At 44.2% G+C, this 21,835-nt stretch overlaps 2 protein-coding genes across 3 annotated transcripts; both read right to left on the reverse strand.

The window, feature by feature from the left end:
* Positions 1-2,480: 2,480 nt before the first annotated feature.
* LOC117472439 (ras-related protein Rab-27B-like) lies at positions 2,481-10,414 on the reverse strand. Its single transcript, XM_034117613.1, has 6 exons — positions 9,933-10,414; positions 9,006-9,178; positions 8,825-8,910; positions 7,589-7,692; positions 7,287-7,410; positions 2,481-6,005 (listed from the first exon to the last, which is right to left on the reverse strand). Exons 2-6 carry the CDS (start codon positions 9,156-9,158, stop codon positions 5,816-5,818), a joined length of 657 nt encoding a protein of 218 aa, XP_033973504.1. The 5' UTR covers positions 9,159-9,178; positions 9,933-10,414; the 3' UTR covers positions 2,481-5,815.
* Positions 10,415-10,513: 99 nt separating this feature from the next.
* Positions 10,514-21,828, reverse strand: poli (polymerase (DNA directed) iota). Of its 2 annotated transcripts, XM_034117609.1 has the most exons (11): positions 21,735-21,828; positions 21,467-21,592; positions 21,212-21,376; positions 20,765-20,911; positions 20,223-20,459; positions 13,464-13,642; positions 13,236-13,327; positions 13,025-13,158; positions 11,997-12,220; positions 11,797-11,846; positions 11,551-11,639 (listed from the first exon to the last, which is right to left on the reverse strand). In XM_034117609.1, exons 1-10 carry the CDS (start codon positions 21,826-21,828, stop codon positions 11,808-11,810), a joined length of 1,437 nt encoding a protein of 478 aa, XP_033973500.1. In that variant the 3' UTR covers positions 11,551-11,639; positions 11,797-11,807. The 2 variants fall into 2 exon arrangements, with proteins under 2 accessions (XP_033973499.1, XP_033973500.1); XM_034117608.1 differs by lacking the exon at positions 11,797-11,846 and having other exon boundaries at positions 10,514-11,639.
* Positions 21,829-21,835: the final 7 nt, after the last annotated feature.

Below are 21,835 nucleotides of genomic sequence, written 5' to 3' on the forward strand. Positions count from 1 at the left end.
TCTGGGAACGGAGCGCTCTGGGGGGTCATACGGCTCCGTGTGATCGCCTCTATACGATCATTTTGTGATAATGATGACGCAATAGCCCTGCCTCCCCCCACCTCTGCTGCTCACCCCCCGCAAAAGTAACACTGCACACTGAATTCAGATTATTTATCTTTATCTCGATATGGACATAAACGCGAGTGAAGTCTAATCTGACAGGACGGAGACACGCAGCTCCTGCCGCTGTGATGCAGCGGGAGCAAAACACACACTTCAAGTCAGATCATCACCCTTAGCTATTTTAATTAGCCTACCTCTCAAACTACCTAAACTAGTTATAAATATGTTTATTTTTTACTGTCGGCCGGGTCACTCATTACTGGATTACTGGAGACAGACACTGACGCTGTCAGAAGAGAGGAAAAAGAGAGGACAGGCTCCGTGTATTTTATTATTATATATAGTCGTTATTCATTTGTTTTAAAGCTTAATAAATAACAAAGAAGACCTTTGACCGGCACTTTTATAATTTTGTCCGGAAGATTTAAACTTTACACACGTTGACCGGCCGAAAAACTCTGCCCGGTTCCCTCGGCCCCCCACCACGGAGAATAAACAGAAGGGCAACCATGCTTCTTCGCTGCTTTTTCTGGAGGAAGTTACAGCGCCACGTACAGGCTCGGCATATGTACTGCAGCTTTTTCCAGTGGTTGGATCTAAACGGAGCTGTCTCGTGTGAACAGACACTATCCGGTGTATAGAGTGGCGAAGTCCCTCCCCTTCCGGTGGACCTCCATGGGACCTTATTTCGGAAAAATTATGTATTGAAGTCAATGGAGAGAGAAAGATTATCTTTCGATCCCGTTTGAATTGTGCCACGAATTACACATATGATGTTTGTCAAAAAAAAATGTTTGTCGTAAAACTGTGAAGTAACACATTTGTTTGTGTGAAACGCTCAATGAACTACATCTCTGGTCAACAACACACGTCACCAAGATGGCCGTCACTACTGTCTTGTCAACAAAACGATTGACTGCCCTCACTATCACCACAATGAAACACGTCCTGAAGAAAGTCATGCAAAGCTGCCTGCCTGCCTTCCTTTGATTCTCTCTGAACTGCCTGGTTGTTTTAATGTTTAATGTCAACCATTTGTGCAGATAGCATGAAGTAGAAAAGATCGCTAGCGTTAGCGTTAGCATTTCTCCCCCGGGCTTAAATTGTGTATTATAGAATGACCACACCGGTGACAGTACTCTTCAAAGGGTTCACGAAATATGACTACTACTCTTACTGTTTAACATTTTGGGTTACTTCATGTTACTTCATGTTAAGGCTAATAAAAATGACAAGGCTGTAATGCTAACTAACGTGCTAGCTACTAGCTAGGTAGCTAACTTGATCAAGCCACTCCTGGTCCTTTCATCAGACGGGAAGCGAAAGAACGAGCAAGACCCATTGCTGGTATAATAACAACCTGGTACTAAGCACACAGGCATCTTGTGAAAGTTATCTTATCTTAGCCAGCGCCATATAGATAGATTCTATCTATATGGCGTTATCTTATCTTGGCTATCTCTATTTTAGTGGAGGAAAACAATTGTGACATCACTTACGCGACTCTGGGATTTGTAGTCTTTCTAGTTGCGTATTTTTCATAGTCTTATATTTCAACAGTTTTACGACAAACTGTGACTTTTTTGACATGGAAATGATTTTTTAAGATTGACAAACATCATATGTGTAATTCATGGCACAATTCAAACGGGATCGAAAGATACGTTTTCTCTCTCCATTGACTTCAATACATTATTTTTCCGAAATAAGGTCCCATGGACCGGAAGTAGATGGGCGTGACTTCGCCACTCTATATTGCGTGTGGACGGAAGCTTTTTTGCGATTGCGTTAATCCTATGCGTTTTGCCGTATGCGTTCCCGTGGGGCACCAGCCTTCAGCACTGCACTGTTAGGGCTTTTTTACGTCGCTCAGTTGCTTCCATTACTCTCCTTTGCATGGCTGCTGGCCGTGGTGACACAGCTTGAACTATTTTTAATGAGGTTTGCAACAAAAAGTCAAATCATACAGTTCAGTTTAACACAGTATTGATTTATTAATCGCCTTTTACAGCAGTATACTGATTCTTTACACTGAAATCACTGCCTAATCTCAGGGAAAGAGTTAGATCAGTGTATTTTTGTAATCAGATTAAATGCCTCAAGAGAGGTGCAGTTTCGGTTTGCAGGCTTTTTTCTCCCCATGAGGTGTCAGACAATCTGCACTGCTCTAGAAGATGGTATTTGTTTACAAGACTACACTCCATATACATATATATACACACACACACACACACACACACACACACACACACACACACACACACACACACACACACACACACACACACACACACACACACACACACACACACATATATATATACCACTTCAAATGTTGTTGTTCAATTTTTGTTTTGATTCTACTAATTTGTTTTAAAGTTATTTGACATTCCAACAATAAGCCATAAATTCATGGACAGTGCGTTGTCATTTGAATACAGAATTTTAGAAAGTGGTATTGACCTACATTAGGTTATGTGACATTTAAAAATATCTTCCAACAAGACTACCATTAGCAAGTCCACAGCCATACTAGCGGCAACATTTGAGTCATTGAACTTCCAAAAAAGTAAATACCCAAAATGGTGTTTACCAACACAGCGTTTTCATACATTTATTTGAGTTTGGCACCAATTGAGCAAGGACCATTCTAGAGGTTATTTTATGATATTTAAAATATATCTTAAAGGCAGTATGTTGGGTTACAGATCACAGGGTATTTATTTTTCTGTCAATTACAATTGTAGTTCTATGAAGCGAATGTGTCAATGCATGAGAGTCACAAAGTGGGGCTAAGGTTGCTCCAGCTCTAATTCATTTCTCAGTTTGTCCTAATTAACTAATAGCTAGTTTAAAAACTCAGGAAGAAGGCCAAAAAAAGTAGCCCCCCATAAAACTAATTTTGTTTTGCTTTTTACACGTTTTTTTGTACAATTTAAACAAACGAGGTCTATGTATCTTTTAAAACCCAATATCTTTGCTAATAAATACTTTTAAATGTTTTAGGGGGTCAAAAAACTGACAATCCTGTGTAAACGTTGGTATGACTATTGTCATATGCATTGCCTACATACAAGACAACATAATGCAGAAATAAGTATGTTTTTAAGTAAGGCTAGTAATATTAATGCAGTTTAGCACTGCAGATTGTCAAATGTCCGATCATGCTAATCTAGCATGTTTTTCGGTCCTTAAGTCTGACTTTCCTGGCATATCGTTTTGTAATTTGAGGTATTTGATAAAGTTTACATTTTAACACAGTTTAGATGTGTCAAATTCAATACTATATTTTTTACTCCTTAATTCAAACTGATGTTTGTTAGCAAGGTTCAGTTGAAGTTAGCCTGCACCTGCAGTTAAGTGTCAGCGTATATAGAAGTAGTATCTTATATTAATACGTAAGACAACACATACATACTTGTTTGAAGCTCATGTGTTTGAAATGATCAAAAAGGCTAAGTTTGAATTTACGAACAGCTGCAACCAGCTCCAGAAAACAAAGCTGTTGAATAATTGAAAAATGGAGACACAATTTTACAATTCTTACCAATGCCAGAACATGGGCAGAACATTTAAAGTTAATCCAGAGGGTACCAGACCATCTTGTGACCTAAATTGCGGCGCTAGCGTGGCAATTATAAATACAAAAATAAATCATTTTGGACAGTTTTTTAAAAATAACAACAAGGGAACTTAAAGTTTACCACTATTCCAAATATATCTATATATCAAGAGGAAAATACACTATTTGTTACATATCTTTAGTTGGAGGGGGGTTAATCATCCATCATGTACCATATCATTCCAATATTTGTGACATAAAACAAGGAATTTAATGAATGTTATATGACTTAAGTGCATCTCGTATAAAGAGCATGATCCATTTAAATGACATTGCATGTGAGGCACCTTCAAATCTTTTAGGCTACTTTTATACAACCTTTTTGAAGATTGTTTTGAGGGTAAAAATGTAGTTATTTGCTATTGTTTGTACTCCTGACGGTGTATTCCTCAAGGATAACACCAGTGTCTTTGTATAAGATACTTCCGAAGGCTAAAGAAAGAACCCTAATATATTTTACATGGGACCAAAACCTATAGATAAACTTAAAAATGAACAAGCTTTATTTTTTGTAACTCTAGATACTCTTGGGTTCTCAAAAACAGTGTTCCCAGTCATGCTTCACTGATGCAGACATGGGGGGTGGGGTGGGGTTTAAAGCTGGCCACATGACTCGTCTCATGACTCTACAATGTGGTCCTGGTTGCAAACCCTGGCTGAGACTGAGGTTTAGAACATCGAGCTACGCAGTCATTCATACTTCCAGATGTGTGCTTTTGTGCTCATTTAGATATAGTATGTGAGGCATTTGCTTGGCATCCTGTCATACACATAGAGTTCCTTTTGCTGTCTCATTTTGGCAAGTAAAACATTTCAGATGACCTTTGTGTCTCGTCTCCGAATAACAGTGCAGTAACAAACATGAAACCACATATCGGATGATAATGTTTGAACTTTAGCTGAATTTTATTGATGTCATTTATGTCTACATTAAAGGATATTTTCTGTAGACCCTTCATAAGAAATGTTTACACCAAAGACGAAGTGTTCAAAGAGGAAATGTTTGGCTGGATAAGGATTGATTTGGGATTAAGGAAGCCGAATGACAATTAACAACAAGTATTATTGTAACAGAAATAGAGTTTCCTTTTTATGGTGTTGAATTTGATGTTGAATATCATTTTTTGTGGCACAACAATGATTTCAAACTTTTTGTTTCTTGGCTTCAGCCAAAGTAATGTGGTGGAATTTATTTGTGACTCCATGAATGTCCTAGACAGATTTGTTTGAAAAATCCACTGACATGAATGCGGGACATTTTTAAGTTTCTCTCTTTATTTAATTAAAATCAATGTGTAGAATGTGTGTAAACAATAACAATGCTAACAAAGTCTGCGAGGATTGTATTTCCAGTCAGATTAGCAGTTATCTTTGTGTGCATTACATTTAAACGACAAGACAGTGACATGTACATAAACATAAAATGTCTTTATTCCAAACGCAGCACTATACAGGTTTTCGTTCCAACAACCCTTTAACATTCTTGTACTTGTGTTTGATCTGCATGGCAACTATGTTCCATAATGCATAAAAAAGCTTGGCTGCTTATGTACATGTCGTATACAATTCATAAATCATATAAATGACTTAGCTATCTTGGTTGTTATAACAAAAACAATCATCCATATAAGAAATGTAACCATGTCTTAAATGTTTTTGGATTATACTCCATGATAAATATACGTTATGTGCCTGCATATTCTTCCATCAATGCCTCAATGTGTCAAATACATTTTTTTTTTCTCTCTGATATGACCCATTTTAATACAATAATTGACTGTTTTTCCCCTGGTGTCTCTAAAACATCCCAGTTGTATAACAATACCTGTATATTCTTACTATATACAGTTTCTAGGGTCTTGTACTCCCCTTTCTTACAGACTGTGAATAAACAACATCACACATCAATTTTTAAGAGGGGAATTCGCATTGTCACAACAATATTGGGCCCACATTTTCTTTAATTAAAATGTTAAGATCTTAAAAGACCCGGCCTCACCTATCAGGCACCCAAGTTAGGAAACAGCAGCATTTTGAAAATATTGTTATTTGGGGCAAACGTGAGAAGAGTGTCTACTGGTGGTAACATCAGCAGGCACACGTCCTCCTCACAGGAGCCTCCTCCACCTCATGGCTGTTGATGGGGCTGCCGTTGGGTTCAGAGCTGGGGCCTCCGGGAGTGCTCTGCTCCATCCTCTTCATCACCAGATCCAGCAGCGTGGTCACTGCCTGGTCAACATCATCACCTGTCATTGCACTCGTCTCAAAATAGGGGATGCTGACGAGAACGGAGAGAGAGATTAATGTGCCAGTTTTACCCAGAGAGGATTTTAGTGTGTTGCTGCTGCTGACTGAGTTGAGTAGTTCAAGTTGAGTAGTTCAAACTAAAAAGTATTCTCAATGTACTTAATGGGGCAAATAAGTAATTGGCCTGGAACAAAGAAAATAGTATCCCAAACTTCTGAAAAGGCCTTTAATTTATACAACTTGATGGATTTCATTTAAAAGCACCTCAACTTGTTAAAATATCTTTCAATGTAGATTTTACATTACTATACATTTTGTATCACTACTTTTTCTTGTTTTCTAAGTATCCATTTTCTTTGTACGTATGATTATTGATATTTAATAAATAGGGAGGTATCTTCTCAAGCCATTTTTGGCTTTTAACCTTTCCTATACAATGTTCTAAGATTGATTTTTCCTACTATCTACCGTTTTCTATAAACTCATGATCCTCAAACTTGTATCTTATGACCCATTGCTGGGGCCCTGACCCAAACACTGAGAAACTACTGTGCTCAATAAAATTACAAAACCCTAGGAGGAAGATCCATGTTAAAAAGAGCTCACTGCCACCATCCTGTGGTTTACTGGTGAGAGAAGTAACATGAGGGGGCTGCAGCACCCCCATCTGCGAGGCTCCACTAGCACCCCCATCTGCGAGGCTCCACTAGCACCCCACCCCCCCCAGCGCGTCACAGTTTAGCCGCTGAGAGAGTGTGTGAGTGTGAGGAGCTCCACGGATTGGTCCATTAGGACCAATGGGTCCATTTGGGTATGGGCACGTCACTGTACCCAGGAAGAAAGCAATGGAAAAAGAGAAATCTCCAATGAGGCGTTCTGGGGCAGCATAGACAGGTATTTTCTGTGTTAGAGTTTTACTCGCTACAGGGTGTACTTTGAGGGTTTGTGACTTTGCAGACCATTTACATGCATAAAAACCTTCATAACACACAAGGGGACGGGTAATAACCGGAAAAGCATGACATGGGACCTTTAATTCATCCCTTATGAAGACATAACTATATTTTTTTAGGGGAGTAAGTGTGAAGGAAATAATGAGTATAAAGTGGCTCAAAATCTATCTTTTCTTTGAAATAATATATGTTTTTTCTCCAATGGAGTCAGAATCTTATTCTTTTGTGCTTTTAAACATAATCACCAAAGCAAATGTAGACAGAAAGTATTACTATATATTTATACTTTACAGAACCCCACCACAGCCCTTAAAATGTTCTGTAACTAAAACACTATAGTGCTGTTTGCAAAGCCTCACCCGTATCTGTCTGCCAGGTCTCTGGCCTGTCTTCCGTGAACGTCCCTCACATCCCGGAGGTCTGCCTTAGTGCCCACCAACACGATGTCTGGACTATCACAGTACGCGTTGGCCTGTAGCTGACCTGAACCAACACAGAGGAAGTCCTTTTACACCCATGTAATGCAAATAGACACACATGAGCTTCAAACTCTCTTAGTTGACTTTCTCCACTCTCTAAACTCTGTGGCAACAACAGAGAGAACATTGATCCAAAAGAGTATTTATCTGAAGCAAAGCAGTGATGCTGAGATGACACATACTCATCCAGTTCCTGACGTTTAGGAAACTTTGCTGACTGGTCAAGTCGAACATCAGCAGGAAGCCCATGGCGTCCCTGAAGAAAGCTGTGGTGAGGCTGCGGAACCTGGAAAAAGATCAGTTTCTCAGTATGAAGCTACCATGTGGAGATTTGATCCATCGTTAGGTCAAGATAGAAATACCTCACCATCTGTTGGAGGGTTTGTCATGACATTTTTCTACAGACATTCATGGAGGGTGAATCCTACTAATTTTGGTGGTACCCTGGCTTCTCTAGCGCCACCAGCAGGTTGACACGTTCAGTTTATTCCGAAATTGAAACCACATCTATCATATAGCAAATTAGATACATCCTACTGACTTTGGCGACCCCACAACTTTTCCTTTGAAGTTTGACAGCCCAATGGGGTTGAGATTTCTAGTTTTTAAGTCAAATGTCTTAACAGCTTTTTTACTTCAGGCTAGTGATTCAGTCTCAGTCTCAATGTAAAGCCAAGCAGTCCTTTCTATAAGACTCTGCTATATCTATAACATATGTTGTTTGTGTTCCTAGAAGCACTGCTGTGTGTGTCTCCCTCTCTCTTTCTGTTAACTCAGGCTTATTGAAACTTGACCATCAGCAGCCCTGGCAAACTCTCTGTCTTCTTGGTGCCTTTTTACAATTAATGAAACATTTTTTTACGATGTTGTTTTATTATGTATTGCCTATCTGTCTGTTCCAGTAAACGTTTTGGGGGGGTTTCTCTTTATTCAAAGCAAGGGTTGAAAAGGAAGAGGCTGTTGTATCTTTTACAGATGGAGAAACTGTATAACATTTGGCTATTTTATTAAATATGAACAAAAGAGTTTGAGGGTCAATTAGGCTCTAATCTAAAGGCAGACACATTTTCAGCATGCAAACATGTTCTAGAAACCCAAAATGTAAGTGTCACCATGCAAATGTCCATCATGTCCAATACTTTGTTATCCAATACCAGCTAAACTAATGACATGCCCCTCAGCCTCAACTGCAGTTTGTGTTAAGTTGGATAATGTTTGAATGCTAATATGCTAAACTGAACTATGTTAGTATGTAGTCCAAGGTCCACACTCACAGAGCTGATAGCATAGCATTAGACTGTTTTTGTGATTATAGCATTTTTCAAATAATTCTGAAGGTATAAGGTCCTTGCTTTCAATCCATTTAAATGAACACGTCCTAATGTCAAATATATAGTACACATCAAGGTTAGGTTTACCTCTCTTGTCCCGCCGTGTCCCAAAGCTGAATGTGGACTTTGAAGTTCCTCTCAGATGTCCCATCAGCACCTTTCCCAGTGTACATCTGAACCAAAGCAGGGAGAAAATCTTTTGACTCAGTTACATATTATTTTATATGAAGAAACATGCTTGTATGCATCACTTATAGGCATCACTCACCACTCTCTTTTCCCTGAAGTCAATGCCCACTGTGGTGGTGAACTTGCGGTTGAACTTCTGGTCGGTGTACCTGTAGAGGAAGGTGGTCTTCCCCACCCCTGAGTCCCCGAGTGCCAGCAGCTTGATCAGATAGTCATAGTCCCAGTCAGCCATTGTGCAGCTGAGTGCCTAACCTGCCACAGAAGTGAACTCACAGTACACTGCTATAATGGTTTGATGGATCATGTAACATAAGAGGTGAGAGAAAACTGGCATAAGTCAATATTTCCAGGTTGAGTAAACTAGAACAGGAAGGTGAAATAGTTCCACTTAAACTGCATTTTTCAGTCCGAGGGTTCAGGACATCACACAGGATTAAAGCAAGACGTCATACCTCCACACTCATTAGGCTCTGATCAGAGAGGGGTGAGCACATGACCAGTGCTGGCTTCCACATGAGCAGTCAAATGTTTTGCCAGTTTTCTCAGACTTTGCTTGGTAAAAAAACAGGGGCCTGTTTAGCAGATAGAACTCCTTTGATTGACTTTAAGAGCCACAGTCAGACTGCTAAACGGTGCGTGACACCACTGAAGTCACCGCAATGCTTTGGTTACACTTTCAGCTCAGAGGCAGAGGAAAATAGCATTTATTTCCTTCAGTTTATTCAACATTTCAATTTGCGAAGGAGCATTCAGAAAATATATAGGGTTAACTCAGATTTCAACACCACAGTAGTGAAAATGGATACTATGACATTTGGAGTTATTTCCCATGTATTGTATTATTTGAATCAGATGAGTGAGGAGAGGCTGAGTAATCAACACCATAAACTGCAGAAACAACAGTCCCTGTCTTTATCTGACAGAACCTTATCAAAACGATTTTCCTCAAATACCCATTGAGACAAATAAAGCTACCTTAAAATGACAAAAAAGTAATATACCTTACCAGTCTATCTGTAGGTAGTGCCAATGCCCATTCAGAAATCACTCAACTCGTCCAGACAGAATACAATATCCACTATCATGATGCTATGGCACATCCTGAACCTTTCCCCCTTCTTACATGTGATCCAGGGAGGAGTCTCAGACCAGCAGGACCTCAGCGAGGCTGCACTCACAGACCTTGTGTTTTCTGGTATTTCTCATGAAAGGGGGAAAAAAGGGCTCTTTGAAAACTTGATGTGGACGATATAAGCCTCTGTGGATTTCAGCGGAAATCGTCCAACCAAGGAACGAGGGCCCCCCACTTCCAGAGGCTAAGCCATCCCTAAGTAATCCTGCTTCTATATACAATGGGAAAATACAAAAACAAGACTTCATTTGGGTGCCCTTATCATTTTGAAAAGGACCTTTATCCATGTTTGCAGATTGTCACATAAGATTACTTTAGGTAAAATTAGATTGCAAACATTATGTGTAAGGCAGCAACAAATCAAGCAGTTTTTAAACGTTTTATAAACAATAAATGTCTGCATATTAACACTTAAATACAGGAGTGGAAAGAAAAAGAGAAACCCCTTAATCATAAACTGTCAGAAATGTTTATCAAATTCAACAGTGAAGCATTATGTATTGACTTCATAAGTCTGTAGTTTCTTATATGCCATTAATAGACAAAATCAATGACGCATTAATTAACTGTGTAATGATATGCTGTTGTGGGTCTTACTGTGTATTATTTTTGCTATGATATTTTGACTTAAAGAAATACTGTACGTAATTTTGATATATTATCATTAATGCGTCTGAAATTATTGTCATGAAAACTTGTGTTTAGTTTTAATTTACAGTGGTATTACTTTTGAACAAATGGAAATATATTTTTTAATAGAACATGACAAAATAGATCACAAGAGATGACTGTCATAAGTTACCTTACGCAGAAGTAACTAGTCCCTCTCTAACTGGGTTTGAAATACTTGAACAGATTGTTTGCCTGACTGCCTTTGCCTGCAGCCTTTTTGTCTTTGGTCGTCAGGCTTCTTCCTGGTTTTTTGGATGAGGGCGTCTTCAACACCGGCTTCTTTTGCTTCCATTCAGACATCAACTCGCTCTGAACATCCGGCGGAAGCTCTGAAAACACCTTAGGGTCCACATTTCCTGGGAAATCGCAGTCAGAAGACCGGGCAAATGACGCTCTCCCTTCTTCCATGACGTTCTCTACTGTGCCCGCAGGCCTCTGGTGATTCACGGTGGTTGGCCTATCAGATGAACCTAATTTGTTCAAAGCCTCTTTTATGTCTTTTTGCGAGTCAGTAAACGACTCATGTGTTGTGCAGGGGGGATCAACAAGAGCTGATGAGTTCACTGAAGTACCTGGGTGAGAGTTTGTGTAGGCAGGGGATAACAGCTCCTTCTGGATTTCCACAGGGAGAAGCCTGAACACTTCAGGGTCAAAATGTGGGGGCAATTGATGTGTCCCTGGTACATCTAGTTCTTCACTGTGTGACATCGCTGTGCTGCAGGATACTCTCTGAGTGTCTTCTACAGCAACAACAGGGCTCTGTTTTATTTTAGACCCGTGTAATGCTGCCTCAGAGCTACGAGACCTTTTAGTGGTTACTGTCTTTTTTGAGATAGGTTGAGTAATCACGCTGTGTGTGCTAACCGGATGATCCAAGCAGTGACTACCCCCGTTCTGAGAGGAGGAATCCTAATGGAGAATCAAAAAAGAAGAGCTGATTTATTTCAGGAATTTCAAAGTACTGACACACAATTTCTGAGAAGAGGAAATCCTGTAAGAATCATGTACCAGCACAGTGTGAAATGTAAGAAGATCTTTTTAGTACCACATAAATGCAGTTTATTACCTGCATACCGCTTAAAGTATGAATGTGTGTTGGAAACCAGTAGGGAGGGCCTGGAATGTTTATATCAAAAAAGGTAAGGAAGGAATAAATCCCGAATTCAATGCTTTCTAGAAAAGGTTTTAAGTCCTCCAGATACCATAATGGAAATTATCTTATCAGTATTTACAAGAAAGATAATACAGGATTATTCACTGTGCTACCTGGCTTTGTGATGAGCAGATTTGTTGTGTTTTTCCGGGTGACGTGCTTTGTGTGAAGAAGGATGTTATCGAGCCCTTTCCGCTGACGGCAGCCCCCTTGGTCTGCAGGTTGCTGAAGCAAACGTTAAGTAGGGTGAGGTGGAAGGCGGCGCTGCTGTCCACCATCTTGTGGAAGAGCTTCATGGCCAGAGGGAGCAGCAGGACCACAGCATCTTCACTGCTCTCTGTAGAAACATTACAGACAAAATACTTATATTCAGGTTTTTGAAATAAGTCTGCATGTCTGTTGTCATATTTTAATGATGTCATCTCCCTAAAATAACAAAAGAAAATCGTTTTTTGTGGTTATATAAGTGTAATGTAGTCCCTTAATTGTCTAGTGGGAACAAAGCATTTTTTGTAAGTTTTTGTGTTTCTCTTATGTTCTTACGACACTATAATGATTGGCTGTCAATAAGAAAATATGAAGACCATCTATTTATATATTTTTTTATTTTGAGAAAGGGGCAGGTAATATTAATTGATTTTCTTCTCCCTGCTTCTTTGCGAGTTTGGTGTGTTTACAGAGACATGCTAAGTAAATAATTGTTATACATTGAGTTTGTGCATACCATGAACGGAACAAAAAAAATAAAAATGAAATGAAGAATAATGAAATGGTGTTGTTACCAGGCTGCTAAACTACCCCTGAAATACAGGTATGTGTGTTTCTCTTTGTGTACATTAAGAGGGAGAGCAGTGTTTTGACTGCAGTTAAAATCTGTTTTTTTAAAGGCTCTACCCCAACCAATTGATAGGAATGTGCAAAAATACCAGCTTTAAACAGAATTAATAGAAATACAAAAAATATTGATCAAATATTGATTTCGATTTTGAATGTCAATGTGATGAATGAGACTTTAAACTATTCCATATAGCCATACTGCTTTATATGCTTTCAGGTATTTTTAAAGTGAGAGGAGGCCCTAATAAAGTTTCTCCATGTGCCATCCTGAGCTCTTGCAGTCCTTCATGGAGCTGGAGCTTACCGGAGGGGATCTTCTGTCCAACGTGGTTTGGGATCGGACACTGCCGACTCTCCCGGTTGAACCACTTATTAGTGGCAGAGTATTTACGGATGGTCAGCCTGAAGGTTTGAGGCTGCCTGCCATCATTCCGCATCCTAGTTTTGAAAAAGATGATAAAAGTTTAGATTCAATGGCCTTGAGCAAATAATTAAAAAAATGACAAGTATCTCACCTCTCCACTAGATTGCTCAGGAGTTCTTGAGTCTTTTCCAAAACTTCTTTAGTTGATGATATCTTCTTGAAAGAGTCCTCATCACTAAGAGACTGAAACAGGAAAATGATACTCATTAAGGTAAACTAAGGTGAAACATTTATATATAAATGTTTCACCTTAGTTTACCTTAATGAGTAATTAGTTATATATATATATATATTTTTTTTTTCGGATTTCCAGGCCTACCTGAGGGGCCCCAGTAGGGGTGACAGGTGACTCATCTACTCCTAGGGCCAGATTCTTTAAGCGCTGAGCGCTGGGAGCTCCAAACTCTCTCGCCAAATCATTCAATGGGAAGAGCTGAAGGTCTTTCACGCTGGCCAATCCCAGGGCTTGAAGTCTCTTAGAAGTTTGATAACCCACCCCTAAAAAATATGTATAGTTTTAGTCCAAATGCAACCAATTAAAATCCTCTAAAATAAATTCACGCATACATCTTGGGCCTTTCAGAAATGTAATCTTAAACAATAGCATCTCTAACGGTTCTATTTTACATTTTCATCTCTTAAATGATCTACAAGAATTGCAAAAATCTTAGTTATCCTTTTTTTATCTATCAAATTATATTCACTATATGGAAACTTTTAATAGCTTTTATTATTGGCTTGCTTTTCTTTCTATTGGTATATTTCTGTGTTGTTTTTCTCTATTTGATTTTTTGTAGTTTACTTGATGTCAGTGAACATGATGGTTGCCCCTGAATAATATCTTAAATATATATAAAAGGTTAAATATAGATGTATTGATGAGTAATTCGTTATATCTTTCACAGGCTCCGCCCTCTACTGGACTCTATGGGTACTACCTTATCATGCAAGCATTCACCTACTGAGATTTCTATAGACGTAGCCGGCCCCGGGGCGGGCCTACCTGAATGCGTGCGCATCTCACTTCCGTATAAAAGGAGGCCTCGCCTCCTGACCACCATCCTTTACTCTTCAGCGAGCGGAGGTGATAGCCTAGCACTGAGTCCGAGACGTACAATTGGGAGAAAGGAAGTAGAAAGTATTTTTGTGAAAATGGAGCCACTCCTGGAGCATCGTAGTTGCCCGTCGTGCCCTGGACTGATTGCGGGAGCAGACCCGCATCGTCAATGCTTCCAGTGCCTGGGGCAGGGTCATGCCGAGCAGGGAGCGGGCCAGACACCGGCCTGTGTTTCCTGCTGTTCGATCCCGATGCTGAACCGCCGGCATCGTGCGGAGCACTTCTTAAGGAAGTTCGGCCCGCAGGTGCGCGGACAGGAAGAGGATGTGGACCTCGAGGTGGTGGACATGGACGACATGGACGACATGGAGGACGTGCCGTTCAAATTCGTCCTTCCGAGGGACCGAGTGGTCGACTTCGCGGAGGAGGATGACGACATCTCCTTGTCCGACACCCCCGGTTCTGACAGCCAGGAGGGCCCAGCACTCAGGTCTGCGCGACTGGACTTCCCAGCGGTGATGACCCAGGCAGCGGAGCATGTAGGCTTACCGCTCCCCCCACCGCTGCCACCGAGGCCTGTAAGCCACCTTAGGCAGGGGTTTTACGCTCCGGTGCTTCCGGCGCAGCCGGCTTTCGTCTCGACCCCGTTGCCAGACATCTGGCAGTGTGTGGAGGCGACATGGCGGCGTCCATTGAAGACGAAGGCCGCCATAGCATCTATGTCGGGCATTGTCAGGGTGCAGGGCCGATCAGACACGGTGTGTTCTGGCGTGCCCCCCCTCGACGAGAGCCTGGCGGCCCATCTGTTGCCACGATCAGCTGGTTGGGCGGAGGGGAAGAAACCTCTGCCCCCGCTGCCGCGGGACCGGGAAGCCTTGGAATATTTAGATAAAATGTTCAGGCTCGGTTCACAGATGGCGGCTGCGGCCAATAATCTGGGTGTGTTGGGCGTCTCCTTGATTACTCCTCGAGCAGACGCCCCCGCTCTCCCGTCTCAGGACAGGGATGATTATCCGGACCGCTGCATAGGTCAGATGAATAATCTGATCCATGGAGTGGCCACCGCAGCCGGGCGGGTGATGTCCTTAGCCACAGTGGCGTCTCGTCATGTGTGGCTGGGACTCACCGCACTGCCCAAAAAAGATCGAGCAGATCTCCTTGGAGCCCCCGTTTCCACGGAAGGGCTCTTTGGGTCTATAGCCTCGGTCACCCAGCGTTTCAGCCGTCTGGAGGAGGAGAGGCTGCAGTTTAGCCGCATGTTGCCGCTGGCTTCTCCCCAGGTGTCACAGCGTCCTCCGCGGGCGGCGGAGCGCAGCGCAACGGTGAGACGGAGGGAGAGGCGCCGGTACGAAGGTCCCGTGTCGGTAGCACCCTCCGCTTCTTCAACCAACCCCGTGGGGCCAGCGTACCGGCACTCACAGGGGCGGGCTGCCCGGCCACGGCAGTCTCAGCAGCAGCAGAGAACCACCGGGTGGGGAGCTCCGCCAACACGCAGCTGACTGGCGGAGGGAGGAAGCGTCTCAACGGGTCTCTCCACCCAGGACGCTAGGGTGAATCCCACCTCCTTCCTGTTCAATGCCCAGGTCCCTGTTATTAGAAAAACTAATAAAGAAAGAGGTGATCTGTATCCAAGTCTGAGTGTCATTTGTTTTCACAATCCTGCACTCACACACATTGTTGACTGTACATATTCCCCACTCGCTACCCCGGTTGTTGCTCCTGTAAAGGAGATAGCTAGTGGGCATGCGCAGATGAGAGAGATAAACCGCAGGAAGTGCTATAGTAGCGCTATGCGGGTGCAGGGGCTTGTTAGTCGGCGCTTTATGGTTAGGGAACACACTACGCCTAGAATAAGGGCTCCAATTAATACAGTTTACCGTAGTGGTAAGAGCTGCATTATGGCGGAGCCCCCGCTCTCTCAGGAGCCCATGGTGTGTTCAGGGACCTCAGGTGAACACATTACGTCAATAAAAACTCTGGTTAATGCTGGTTACCATGGTAATGAGAACAGCGTTAGGGTGGAGCGCACGCTCACACAAGAGCGCGCAACGGTGTGTTCAGGGACCTCAATAAATAATCGGTCCTTTCTGTGTCGACCCTCCATGGGCAAATCTTCCTTTCACGGGGGATTTTGCGGCGGAACGGGTCACCAGAGAGTATCACAGCCTTATAGCTGCGGCCCCACAGCTAAGGGCTTGTCCATTAACTCAATATTATGGGGAATGGAAACTCAGCTGTGTACTGTCAGAGTGGATGGACAGGACGCTGAAACGGGGTTATTCACTCCAGTTTTGCAGCGTCCCACCTCCATTCAGAGGCATGCGAGAGGTAATTCTGTCATCCCAGGAGGAGATGGGTTTCCTCTCAACAGAGATTCAGGCTTTGGTGCAGAAACAGGCAGTGTCTGTGGTGCATCCTCAGCAAAAAGAAAGGGTTTTTTATTCCATGTACTTCCTGGTTTCCAAGAAGACAGGAGAATTCAGACCTATTCTAGATTTGCGCAGCCTGAATCTTCACATTTGCCGCAGGAAATTTCGCATGTTAACTATCAAACAGTTAATGGGGCTAGTGCAGCCGGGCGATTGGTTCACCACCATCGACCTGAAAGACGCATACTTTCATGTGGAGATTGTGCCAGAGCACAGGAAGTATCTGCGTTTTGCCTTTCAAGGGATAGCCTACGAGTACAACAGACTCCCGTTCGGCTACTCCCTATCCCCACGCACATTCAGCAAATGTGTGGCCACAGCGCTTCAACCGCTGCGCGCCCAGGGCATGAGAGTTTTCTTTTACATAGACGACCTCATAGTCATGGCTGGGTCCCGGGAACAGGCAATGTTTTGCACAGCACAATTGATAACACACCTAACCAAATTAGGCTTTGCGATCAATTGGGAAAAGAGCACCCCCATACCTCGCCAACAGGCGTTGTATTTGGGAGTGGTGCTCGATGCAGACGCGCTGCGTGCCACCCTGTCAGAGAGCAGGCGTGCGTCCCTTCTCCGGGCGGTGCACAGGCTGCGACAGGGGGCAACAGTGACAGCTTTAACTGTCATGCAGACTCTGGGTCTCATGGCGGCTGCTCACGTTGTGGTCCCGTTGGGGTTACTGCATATGCGCCGCCTGCAGAGGTTGTTTTCCAGTCTGCGTTTGGATCCCAAGAGGCACAAACGGCGGCTGGTGACCATCCCCCCCTCAGTGGAGGGCAACCTCCGGTTCTGGGGGTCTCCCGGGCGCCTCCGGAGGGGGTCTCCACTGGGGCGGGTAACCTCCTACATCATAGTGTTCACGGACGCATCCAGAACAGGATGGGGAGGGACCTGCCTGAAGAGGGCTATAGGTGGGCGCTGGTCTCTAACAGAAACACGACACAGCAACCTCCTAGAACTACGGGCGGTAGTGTTAGTCCTCCAGCATTTCATGCCCCTAATTCAAGGGAGACATGTATTGGTCAGGAGCGACAACAGCACCACAGTGGCTTATATCAACAGGCAGGGCGGAGTCCGCTCCGCCGCCTTGTTGGCCACAGCGGAGAGGCTGTGGTTATGGGCTTCAGAGGTGGTATTTTCTCTGAGAGCCCTCCATATCTCGGGACTGGAGAACAGGAGGGCCGACCTCATGTCGAGAGGCGGCCCCCTGCCAGGCGAATGGACGCTTCACCCGGAGGTGGTGAAGCAGATCTGGGCCCAGTTCGGGAGAGCGGAAGTGGATCTGTTCGCCAGCCGGCGCAACAGCCACTGTGCCCTGTGGTTTTCCATGGCCCTGAGCGACGACCCGCCTTTGGGGGTGGACGCGTTTGCACACGAGCCATGGCCAAGGAAGCTGCTATACGCCTTTCCACCGCTGCGTCTCATTCTCCCACTCCTGGGGAGAGTGAGGCGAGAACGTCTGGCAGTCATTCTGGTGGCACCGGATCGCGTCGGGGCTCCGTGGTACTCAGAAATGACACAGATGAAGGTGGGCCAGCCCTGGGCGATCCCCCAGTTCTGGGGGGCGATGTCTCAAGAGGCAGGTGCAATCGGGGCGTTACCCACTCTGGGCCGTCCTCTTCAGGCTTGACTCCTGAGAGGGACAGGCTGAGGCAGGGTGGATTGTCTGACAGCGTTATTCAGTCTATCCAGGCAGCTAGAGCAGAATCCACCACAGCCTGTTACAGGCCAAAGTGGCTGAGATTCCAGCATTGGTGTGAGGAGCGGGGAATAGAGCCCCTATCTTGTGAGTTGGGCTCTATTTTATCCTTCTTACAGTTACTGGTGGACAGAGGGCTTGCTCATTCCACAGTGAAGGTGTATGCAGCAGCCATCTCGTCCTGTCATGAGGGATTCAACGGCAGGTCAGCCTTCTCTCATCCACTGATGTTGCGGTTTTTACAGGGGGTCAGGAGGCTGCGCACGGTGGTGTACGCCTCCGCCCCACAGTGGGACCTGCCGCTGGTGCTCGAGGCTTTGGTCACGGAGCCTTTTGAGCCTCTTGAGCTCTCCTCCCTGAAAGCACTGTTGTGGAAGACAGCGTTGCTACTTGCCTTAACGTCAGCCAAAAGAGTGTCCGAGTTAACCGCTCTGTCGGTGCACCCGAGCTGTTTACTGATTCGGGGTGACCAGAGTGGGGCGGCACTCAGACCGAACCCCTCCTTTGTGCCCAAGAGCCTAAGGAGTGAGTTCAGGTCGAGGGCTATTCAGTTGGGGGGTTTTAGTCTTCCACCCCATGGTGGGGCTAGAGAAGCTAAATTACACCTCTGCCCGGTGCGCACATTAGCATATTATGTAGAGCGCACAGCTACCCTGAGACGCACTGAACAGCTGTTTGTGTGCTTCGGGGGCGGGGTGACTGGAAAAGCTCTGTCCAAGAAACGCCTGGCAGGCTGGCTTTGCGAAGCCATTGCACACGCCTACAAGCAGGCAAGGAGAGCCTGTCCCATGGGGGTCCGTGCGCACTCCACACGAGCTGTGGCTGCATCAACAGCCTTATTCAGCGGTCTGAGTGTGGAGGATATATGCACGGCGGTGTCTTGGTCAACGCCAGGCCCCTTCATAAAGTTTTATCTCTTGGATATGTCTGGCTCTTTCTCAACGTCTGTGCTTGCTGGGGCAACACAGGACTGGTGAGGAGGGGGGGGCTGTGGGTCAGTGGGCATCTGACCCCCTCCCCGGGCGTAAATGCGCTTACATTTCTCCGGACCCCTGGAGGGTCGCGGGGTGATGTAATGCGCTCCGGGCCCTTACAGGGCTGAAGGGCTCCCCTCGCCTGCCTGGGGGGCAGGAGGGGGAGAGCCCTCCATACTATAGTCCCTACACACTCTGCACAGGGTCAGTGGCGGAGTGGGGGGACATAGGGGGCACTTGCGTTCTCCCCGTGCTCTTTAGGGACTCAGGAGGGAGAGTGCATAGTGAACCCATACAGGGCTGCGGACTTTCCCTGTCTGCCTATGGGCAGACGTAGGGGAGTCCTCAGCACTATTTTTGAGCACACTTTTTTGCGAGGCAAGCGCGTCAGGGTGTGCTCTATCGGCCGCAGCCCGGACTTCTCCACGGTTACAACCGAGGGAGAGGTGAGTGAGGCGCAGTGGCTGCTAAAGCCGGTCAGGGACAGTGAGGTGGAACGGTGTGCTGGACGACAGTGCGTGCATACATCGGGGCTCCGCCCACTGTACCCATAGAGTCCAGTAGAGGGCGGAGCCTGTGAGAGATATAACGTCGGGTTACGTATTGTAACCCTTGTTATATTAACACAGGCGGAGCCCTCTACCTTGGGGGCACTGTCTGTCCTATACCGCTCGCTGAAGAGTGGTGTAGGATGGTGGTCAGAAGGCGAGGCCTCCTTTTATACGGAAGTGAGATGCGCACGCATTCAGGTAGGCCCGCCCCGGGGCCGGCTACGTCTATAGAAATCTCAGTAGGTGAATGCTTGCATGATAAGGTAGTACCCATAAAGTCCAGTAGAGGGCTCCGCCTGTGTTAATATAACAAGGGTTACAATACGTAACCCGACGTTTTCAGTTACACTTAAGTGGAAAATCTATACCTGGTATTTTACGGACACTGCTCAGGGAGCCCATAATGTCATCAATGTTCTCTGTCAGCAGGGTGGTCTGCTGATTGGGTTTGAAGGTGCCACACACCAGTTTGGCCAGTAGTTTGCTGGTGGCGATGCCAGCGCAGCCAGTGAGTCCCAGTTTGCCTTTGATGTCTTCTCTAATCTCTGCTGCAATGTGTGAACCTAAAGCCAACCTTGGGTGATCCTGGGCTTCAAGTTCTGCACCTGGGCAGGAAAAGAAACACATAATTATATCTGTGGGTGTAAAAACCTACAATTCTTCATGAGAATCCAAAAGTAAACGTTTCATGAGGTGAAGAAACTGAGAGTGCAATGCAAATATTTTAATTAATTTGTTGGCTTTTTCACTACTCATTTGCTGGTTTCAAAGAGCCAGATGTAATGAGGTGGAAAATCTTGAGTCAATACTGGACTCGGGATTCTTGGGGTAAGCACCGATTGTTGTATTTGTTCAGTAAATACAAACACATTTTGAACAAGACACACTAGAGAAACAAAAAATGACTTACTAGTATGGTTGTAGACGTGTCCTTTAAATGAAAAGTTGTTAGACTCTGGTGTCTCTGCTAGCCTTCTTTCTACCATCTTTGTAATGTCTACAAAGTTTTCATCAAATCCAAGCCTCTCTACCAGTGGACAGTAGGACATGAGCAGCTCTGAACGAAGACAAGAGAAAAACAAGGTAAATATGAACAGACAATATGTGAGCTAAAATATAAAATAGCATAGAATAATCATCAGATAATAAAATTTGAACCACAAAAAGCATGTATCCAACTCGTTTTAATCTCGCTCAACTATTATTTTATACCACTTAACAGCCATAGACCAACATGATAAATTAATATGGGGCATGAGTTTAAGTGTGTTCTGTGTTGGATTATAGCCTACTCTTAATACTAAACACAGTATTTCACATTTAGATTACAGCTTTATTTGGGGGAAATCGTGCCTACCTGTCAGTTTATAGGACATTTCTCTGTAGTGTGTCAGGTCTTCTCCTTTAACCAACACTAGCTGAGGACATTTCTCCTTTGCGTCAGTCACAGACATCAGCTTGGAGACCCCCAGATCTCTTGCTACATAGTTACAGGTGACTATGATGTATTTCTGCTGAATACCTGATGATTTAAGATATTATACGTTATTGAAGCACAATGCGAGAGTGTATTCTTCCACCACAGAGGATCTTTTGGAGTGAATCTGTTTACCTAAAGGGACCTCTCTCAGTGCAGGGTTTCTGATCATTTCCACCTGAGCATAGAAGCAGTCCAAGTCAAAATGCAAAATGACTCTGTGTGCAGGCGTTGGTCCTGATGTCTTATTGAGGCTTGGATCTGAAACAAGACATTAGTCATACACAATTCACCATTTAACACACATAGATAGGTGAGAAACAGAGACGTTTTTTTGTATGCATGTTAAAAAGCAAAATGAAAGCGGAAATAAACTGCAGTTAGCCAAACATTCTCCCTTTACCAGAAGCAGCAGCGGGAATGAGTGGGATTGAATCTACGAAACTGTATTTCCACTCGGTGTCATCCTCTTCCTTTTCATCCTCGCTGTTAGCCATTTTATAC

Source organism: Trematomus bernacchii, unplaced genomic scaffold, assembly GCF_902827165.1.
Source record: "Trematomus bernacchii unplaced genomic scaffold, fTreBer1.1, whole genome shotgun sequence".
NCBI lineage: Eukaryota > Metazoa > Chordata > Actinopteri > Perciformes > Nototheniidae > Trematomus > Trematomus bernacchii.

What these genes read in the sequence shown, in the direction of transcription:
- poli (XM_034117608.1), bottom strand. Translation starts at nt 21,828, where the DNA reads ATGGCTAACAGCGAGGATGAAAAGGAAGAGGATGACACCGAGTGGAAA. An exon ending in ACTGAGAGAGGTCCCTTTAG is followed by an intron (nt 21,377 to 21,466) that starts GTAAACAGATTC and finishes TTAAATCATCAG; the next exon opens with GTATTCAGCAGAAATACATC. An exon ending in TCTGCTCATCACAAAGCCAG is followed by an intron (nt 11,640 to 11,996) that starts GTAGCACAGTGA and finishes ATTCTCCATTAG; the next exon opens with GATTCCTCCTCTCAGAACGG.
- LOC117472439 (XM_034117613.1), bottom strand. Translation starts at nt 9,158, where the DNA reads ATGGCTGACTGGGACTATGACTATCTGATCAAGCTGCTGGCACTCGGG. An exon ending in GACACGGCGGGACAAGAGAG is followed by an intron (nt 7,693 to 8,824) that starts GTAAACCTAACC and finishes ATCTTTTTCCAG; the next exon opens with GTTCCGCAGCCTCACCACAG. An exon ending in AAACGTCAGGAACTGGATGA is followed by an intron (nt 7,411 to 7,588) that starts GTATGTGTCATC and finishes GTGTTGGTTCAG; the next exon opens with GTCAGCTACAGGCCAACGCG.